General features: G+C 44.7%; 1 protein-coding gene across 11 annotated transcripts in view; it reads left to right on the forward strand.

The window, feature by feature from the left end:
* Positions 1–7,436, forward strand: part of ZNF384 (zinc finger protein 384) — a 28,205-nt gene extending 20,769 nt beyond the window's left edge. For all 11 annotated transcript variants that reach the window (XM_040594094.1, XM_040594098.1, XM_040594100.1 and 8 more), the window contains one exon: positions 129–7,436. In XM_040594094.1, coding sequence (XP_040450028.1) covers positions 129–404 — 276 coding nt within the window. In that variant the 3' untranslated portion in view covers positions 405–7,436. The remainder of the gene's footprint in view (positions 1–128) is intronic.
* The last annotated feature ends 883 nt before the right edge of the window (positions 7,437–8,319 follow it).

The raw sequence follows: 8,319 nt of genomic DNA on the forward strand, positions 1-8,319 counted from the left end.
CGTGCTTCCACGGGAGTAGCTCCTCCAGATCCAACAGGAGCAGCCCCCTGAGCTGTTGTGTCCCTCCCTGTTGGTTTTGGCTCTTGCGAACGCCGTCCCCTCCTCTCACGCCGTTCTTCCCGTTGCAGGAGACGTATCTGATGAAGCACATGCGGAAACACAACATCCCTGACCCACAGCAGCAGGTGGTTCAGGCGCAAGCCCAGGCCTCTCAGCAGCAGCAGCACTTCCAGCCACAGGGTGGAGGGGCGGCAGGGGGCCCTTCTGGAGACACTAACCAACCCAACCCTCCTCCCCAGTGCTCCTTTGACCTGACTCCTTACAAGACTTCAGAGCATCACAAGGACATCTGCCTCACTGTCAGCACCAGCGCCATCCAAGTGGAGCACCTCTCCAGCTCCTAGAGAGACCTCAACCCAGGGAGCAGAAAGCCTCTTGTGCATAGCCTGCGCCCAGGGGCACCGCCTGCGCAGCGGCTCTCCTCGTGCAACAGTCTCCGGCCTCTCCTCCTGCAACAGCCTCTTCTGGCCGTGTAACCCTGTTCATGGCAGCCCCTTGAACAACAGCCTGTCTCAAGGGGGTGCTCCTTCTGTGCAACAGCCTGCCTGGTAGGAGGATGCTTCCTTGTGCAAGAGCCCCTTTCCTGTGCTGGGATCACTTCCTCATGCAAGAGCCCCCCTTTCAAACCCAAAGAAAGGCCCCGGTTTTGCCTTCTCTCACTGTAGGATGTGTATGAAGGGGGGGTGCGTGTCGAGCCACGCATGGTGGATGGGATGGAGAGACGGTCCTTGTACGTACAGGGGCTCGGACACATGTTTTCAGCAGGCCACAGAAGAAAGTGGCAGGGTTCACAGCTGGATGGGATTCTTTGAGGATTTTCTTGAGTGTCTAAGGGAGAAATATCCATTCCTGTCCCTCCTGCTTGTGAAAGGGAGGAGGGGTCGCTCGTCCTGCCCCAAGGACTGGATGGGAGAAACCTTCTCCCCAGTGGAAGGTGAGACCAGTGAGGGGGGAGAGGTGAGGCATGTTCTCTGGGCCGGACAGGTGCTTGCACTGCCCGAGGGCTGTGGAGTATTGCACTCTTTCTCCTCCCCTGGTGGAGAGCAATAGAGAGGAGTCTGTCTGAACTGGCTGCTGCCTCTCTCTCCCAGCTGTCTGAGCAGCACGATGGCCAAGGCCCCGTAGGAATGTGGGTTCCTGCTCATTGCTCTTCCTGCCTGTTGTGGATGATGTCCTAGCAGCTTGTACTCCTCCTTCTCTCCCTCCTGCTTCCCCCCCACCTCCTCAGAAAAGCCTGCAGGCATCAACAACAAACCAAAAAGCAACTGGAGGGAGGGTAAGAGACTGCCAAAATAATCATCACCTTTCTCTCTACTCCCTTTTCCTGAAAGGCGGAACGACAGCAGTTCTGACTCTCACACACCTGTCCTGCCCCCAGTTTCCCAAAGGGAAGGAGGAGGAGGAATAGACGAGTCTTTTCAAGGAGCCGGCAGGAGGCAGGGAAAGGCTAGCTTCTCCTGCTCACCTCCCAGCAGAGCGCTCTCCCAGGCTCCCTCTTGCCAAGACGGGCTGGACTCACATGGCAGTGGTGGCCTCTTCTGGACCCTGGTCATGGGAGAGAATCCCCAAAAGGTGGACAGTGGAGAGAAGGGGATGAAGATCCCCACAGAGAGACCAATCTAATGAGAAGAGGGAGCCAACAAGAATAAACTGAAGGCCCCTTGAATTTATATATATATATATATATATAAATATCTATTCCCCACCCCTGGCCCGCTCTGTCCTTGCTGTAACTGTTTCTATCTCTGTGTTTATAAAACGCATTATCCTGGCGAATTTTTATTTTCAATCTGTTTGTTTTTCCCTTTCTCTTCGTCTTCAATTCTCCTTCCCTTTTTATTTTATTGGTCCACATGACTACCAGTCTTGTGTGTCACTTGTTAGTTTCTTTGGATCATGGAGGCTGACTCGGAAGAGAATGAGAAGGCAAGGGAAAAAGCATGTGTTGTTGGGATTTAAAATCAATCGCCCACCCAAAGCCTATAGAATCTCCCAGACTTCTGTATGAACAACCAATAGGGGCTTTTTTTTTTTTTTTTAACCACCTTGTATAGAAATAAATTGGTGTAAAAGGCTCCCTGAAGGTGCTGCTGCAAGCACCCTGCCCCTGTGATGTGTGTTCCTTCCCCCTGCACCTGACCACGGCACGAGCATCGTGCTGCTGTGGGTCCCGAGCAGCTGTGCGGGCGGACACGAGGGTAGCACATCGAGGGTAGCACATCGAGGGTAGCACATTGCTGCCCCGGGGCAGACTTACGGTCGGTGCAAGGGAAGCGAGGAGCTCTGCCCTCTGCGCTCTGCCCTTGCGGAGCCTGTGTCAGAAACTTTCTTTTCTTCTGCGTTTAGTCACCAGGGTTGGCTGCAAATGGTTGGAGTGTTCTGTAGATCCATAGGTTAGGTTAGAAGAAGCTGTCTGATCTGACTTCTGCTATTCACAGGTGACATTTCAACCCATTTATCCTATATTGAGCCCCAAGAATTAACATGTGTTTGATGTATGTGTTGACAAAATGCATTGGCTTGATTTTGAGGCACTGGGACACAGACAATCCCTTCCATTGGTAGCCCACTGCAAGGGCTTCGTGTTCTCGCTGTTTAAATATTGAAACCTGATTTCTCCTTTGGATCTGTTTGGCTTTGGCTTCCAGTTTCTAGTTCTGGATATGTCCATCCCGCTGATAAAGAGAGCCTTAGAGCATAGTGTGGCTTTTTCCCCTGGACTGGTATTTAAACACTGTAATGTCACTTCTCAGTCCACTTTTTGACAAGCTAAATGGATGGAACTGCTTAAATCTTCCATTGTAAGGGATTTCCTCCAGCCCATGAATTATTCTTGTCTTTTCTTTCTACATCTTGTACAATTTTTCAGTATCTTGTAAAAATGTTCCTTTCAGAATTGAGTGTTCAAACCCCAGTGCCATGGACAAGGTCCCCCTGCCCTTTGCCTTAAGTCTGCAGAGGATTGCGTTCGTCCTTTTCTCGCAGCATTATACAGGAGCTCGCATTAGCTTCTTGTCTGGTGTGGCCCCTGGATCATCCGACGTCTCAGCTTTCCGTGATAGTAGTTCCCCCTTTCTACAGGTGTGGTCTGAGTTCTTGCTTCCTAGATACTTAATGTGAGGCTGTTTGAAGTCCAGTTTGTGTGAATGGACCTGGCTTCCTGATGGACCAGGTCACAACTCTTTCCCAGTTTTGTCGCCCACAAACTGTATCAGTTGTTATTTTTTACTTTGAGGTCCAAGTTGAAAATGCTATATTGCATCTGACCTACACTAACTTGAAAAGGATCATTTAGTGCAACTTTTTATTAGCTTCTTTTTGAGACTTGCAGGCTAGGCATTTCTTAATCCTCTTAGTATGTGATTATGTACAGTAAATCTTTTTGACTTATGGTGCTAGGTCAATGCCTTACAAAAATTTAAGTATGTTGCACCTATGCAGTCCCCTTTGTTAAACCAAATGTATAATGTTGTCATCTAAGAATGAAATTAAGGTTTGGGGTTTTTCTTTCCTTTTTTTCTACAAAACCTCTATTTCATAAAATCTTTGGGTTAGAGGTTTTAGTTTTCATTCACTAATTCTTCATCTCTACAGCTTTTCCATAATTTTGGCATCGAGTCATTTTATTTGCCTTTTGGGAATACTGTCATGAATGTCTTAAGGTATTTCTCTAATATCCCAAGTTTAATTAAAATTGGAATCAATGGGCTAGAGAGCTTGTTAGTGAACCCTTTTAGGATTCCTGTTTCTTTGCTGGCTTAAAAATATACATCCCTAGTAGACTGTCTGTTCTCCTGCTTTGATACTAAGGTACTGGATAGAAGTTGCTATTTTTGTCTGACTGCCACATCCCGTTTCTTTCTGAATATGGAATTGGAAGTATGTGTTGACTGATTTTCCTGTTCTGTGTCACTAGCATTTTCACCATTTGTGTCTAGTGATCAGTACTATGAGTAAGATTACTTTGTTTATTTTTTATTTAAAGAAAGGACGATCCAAACCCCCTTTCCTATTACCAGTAGTTCTGCTAGCCACAAAGATTTCCTTAACAGCTTTCTCTATTTTTATAATGTCTAATTTATGTCAGTTGCTGTCTGGCCTTCCCCTTTTCCACGTGTTAAGTTTCAGGGTTGGGTGTGTGTGTGGTGTTTTAATTGTTTCTTGCTCACACTTTCTCACTGAACCCAGGATGAGCTTTTACCAAAAGTTTTCCTCTTTCTTGATTGTGGAATTCGGGCTTTTTTGGCCACATAGTAAGTTTTTCTTACAGAAGACTTTAATTCACACGTTTCTGCCTTACTTCTTTTTTCTCATGGACAACCTGCTTAATAGTTTTGCTCACCTTGGAAATTAGCACAGACTCAGCACAGGTTTATTACTGCCCGTGGCTCTCCTCTGCGTGTCCATATTCTATATGGACAGCACAAAATTGCCAGTTTCACTCAAGTTATTATCTTGTCTTGTATCTATCACCTTGAAGTGTGAAAAGTTGACTTGTTTTAGGTGCAGTGTCTTGTATTAAGAAAGCTACAGTTTTAAAAGTTGGAAAGATGTTTTGCCAACTGGTTAAATTCCCTGGGGAATGGCTCACAAGTTAAAATTCCTTGCAGTGGTTTTTCATTTTGTATGTTAAAGGTGCTTGAAATCACCTTTCCTCATCCCGGGTTTGACGTGGTGTTTTCTAATGGCTGCTATCCTTCCCCTTCTTGGAATCTACTACCTAGCATGGGGATCCACATGTGTTTTCAGGCTGTACAATTCTTGTGTTACCAGTTACTTCAAAGGTATTACTGCTTGTGTTTGTGCAGTTTGCTGCTGCTTCTCTAGCTTTTACTGTTGCCCAGGAAGAAACTGATGTTTTTTCACTAAGCGACTTTCCCATCGAGTTTCAGAAATGCCACTTTGTTCCAGGCTTTTTTTTCTCATAATCAATGAGAATTTCTTACTTCTCTGTTCACCCAGAGTGCTGTTGCTGGTGTAGAATTAATTGAAGATTGCTCTCATTATCTTTGACACTTATTTGAGTTTGGATTAGGTCTTCTGTTTGGATTCCCAAGGCTGTTTAACATATTCAGAATGCTTCAGGTGGTTTAAAAAGTATAGTTGCTACCTGCGGGATGCAAAGTGTTCTATCTGTACAAAATTCTTCCCTGTTGAGATGAAGCCCCAGGTTCCACAGCCTGCAGCTTTTCAGCTTTGTGCACTCGAGGCAACAATGGTTTAATTATTGAACTCCCACTCACAAGAGTGGAAGATCCTCTAACGAGATCCCATGGTCCTTCCTTTTCAGCTCCCTGAATTCTTTGACCCTGCATTTTCTTTGTGGTGCCTGTCCATTTGTTTCCGTATGTCTGTACCCAAGGAGACTTGACAGCAACTTTGGAGTTTTGTATTAGGTTGCATCTTGTATCTTTGCTGGAAGGTGGTAGCGCTTTTTCTTCTTGTCCTTTACCAAATTGGTTGTCTGTTCTTAGCTGGATTTTGCAAATTGTTGTTGCTTTAAAAGGAAACATCACGTAGGCTGGAAATCATTTAGAAAAGTCGCCCGCAAACAGAACTGAATCTCAGCCGTGACTAATGATAGTATTGCTGGTCTATAATTCAGTTAAATCTTGAAGAAAGATTTAAGACTTTGATAATTTAAAGCCTTATGGTTAATCAGCCATGTCCCTTTTTAAGAGTTTTTTTTGTTGGTTATCACTGCCATGAAAACTGCCATTCTATTTTACTCCTTTTTTTTGTTGTTGTTTTAAATCCATAGGGTCTTGTTATAGCTTTGTTCAGTACATTAAAGTCTTCTGCTATAAGAACTCTTTTTTTCTCTTTTGTAATGAATTACAGGCCATGATCAAGTCACTGTATTCATCTTTCCAAACAGCTAAAATTAAATTCAGCTGGTTTAGGTGTCTCACAATAAGGCTTGGCTGCATCGTGTAGCCCTTACCTGTTGCCTTTCTTTTTCCCTTATGAACGGCCAGGCCAGGCTGTGTAGTGCTCAGCTGGGAGTCTCGCTGCGTCAGGCCTAGACGGTTATCTTGAGCCTCCAAACTTACATTGCCATAAAAGGGTATGTAGTTCTTCTAATGAGATCTTTTTCTTTAAATTAAACCAAATAGCATTATGTTTCTCTTCTTAGCTGAGTGCAACCCCGATCAATTACACTGTGATTTTACCAAACCAGTGTTAGGTTAACTGGCTTACAGCAACCTGGATGATCCCATTTACTTTTCAAATACTTTTTTTAAAGTATTTTCTGGTCTTCTGGAACACGTTCAGAGCTCCAAAGTTGTTTGGAAAAGAAAGCCCATTGCTTCCATCTGCTTGCCAGATAATTCTTTTAAAATTAATGATTGTCAGTTTCTAGCTATGCAACTCCTAGGATGTTTTATTGAATGGGTGGAACTAAACTTCTTCCTAAATCTCATTGGCAATAGGTAATATTTCATTATTTCACAGATTTGTCTACATCATCCAACTTTCTTCCTAATATAGAATATAATTATGAGATTCTGCCTGTCTTCTATATTTTTATTGATTATTTTATCATCTTTATATCAACTAAAGGATATATATCATGTTTAGGATTTTCTTCTAATACTTTGCAGGTAATGTACCCAAAAGCTGCCGAAGTTTACTAGTGCAGTTTCAGAACATAGAATGAAATTGCTCTGTACGCTTCCTTAACTACAAGATAGGTACCTGTTCAATCGTCATTTCAGGTACAACAGATTAAATTTGTGTGCATGGTTTCTTGTTTCTGTATAGTAGAACACCAAAGTACTAGAGAGATGTAGTAACTTGGTCCAACAAACATTTCGATTTCATGTAGTGTCTGTGTAATGAATGGAAAAAAAAACCTGCAAGAAAAGAAATCATGACACCAAAGAACTAGAGTCTATGCCTAGTTTTGCTCCTGAATTAGGGTATGTTGGAACATGGACACAGCTATAATTTGGGGCCTTTGGCATCCTTTTTCATTTATAAAGCTGATTAACCATCCTGGGGGCAAGTGCTGCAGATCAGTTGCTTGATGTTTGTAAGAATGAAGTGTGGGTACATCTAGTCTTTCCTGAAGAGAAGGAAATACAGAGCAGGCACCTCTGAACGGAGAATGTTAAAGGGTGGGAAGAGCTGAATTTGTACCTCTACAGCAAAAAGGGAACCAACAGGACTCTGAAGTTGTAAGCCTCCTGCTGGTGTACGTATAAGGATCCCTCCAAAAGCGCTGCCCTTTACCTTGTGGTCCTTGGACAACATTTTTAAGAGGTCTGTAAGGTAACTGAAAAGCTGGAGGCTTAAATTTGGTATGCAGATGTTTACATTTACAAGGGAAAATGCACAGGCATCTGTAGATCAATAAAGGTTGAGAACCACTACTCTAGATGATGTGGTTTAACCCCAGCCGGCAAGAGCCCCACACAACCATTCGCTCACTCCCCCCGCAGTGAGATGGGGGAGAGGATCAGGAGGGTAAAATGGAGCTAACTCGTGGGTTGAGATAAAGACAGGTTTAATAGGTAAAACTAAAGCAAAGCAAACCAAGGAATTCATTCACCACTTCCCACCGCAGGCAGGTAACGCCATCACTCTGATTGTCCCCCCCTCCTGCTTCTTCCCCCAGCCTTATAAGCTGCAGATGATGCCATATGGGGAGGATTTACCCCTGTGGTCAGCTGCCCCCACTGTGCCCCCTCCCAGTTTCTTGTGCCCCTCAGCCTACTTGCTGGCGGGGCAGCCTGAGGAGCAGAAAGGGCCTTGGCCCTGCGTAAGCGCTGCTCAGCAGTGACAGACATCCCTGTGTTACCAGCGCCGTTTCCAGCACAAATACCAACCACAGCCCCACACCGGCTATGGTGAAGAAAACGAACTACCCCAGGCAAAACCAGCGCGTTAGACTGCTTCAGTAGGCTGTTCTGCTTCCCTTTGTGAGATGTGTAGACCTTCTGGGCAGTGCGCCCACTCATCAGTCGGGTCCTTCATCTAACTAGGAGGTATTTACTAGGATGTAATGGAAGTAGCAAACTCCGGGGTGGGGGGTGGCATGTGACAACCGTTGGGGTTAGCGTATGTGGCTTTGTTACTGGGGGAGAGGGGAGACCTAAATAGTCATCATGTAACTCTAAAGTATATGCCAGCTGGGGAAGCATCTTCCTGTACAATCATCTGCACCCATGCTAGGACTTTCACTTGCGGAAGTGTTTACTCTTAACAACTTTCACCAAATAACTGCTGTGGTTAAAAAAAAAGACAGCAAATGTA

This window comes from Falco naumanni, chromosome 5 (genome assembly GCF_017639655.2).
Source record: "Falco naumanni isolate bFalNau1 chromosome 5, bFalNau1.pat, whole genome shotgun sequence".
Lineage (NCBI taxonomy): Eukaryota > Metazoa > Chordata > Aves > Falconiformes > Falconidae > Falco > Falco naumanni.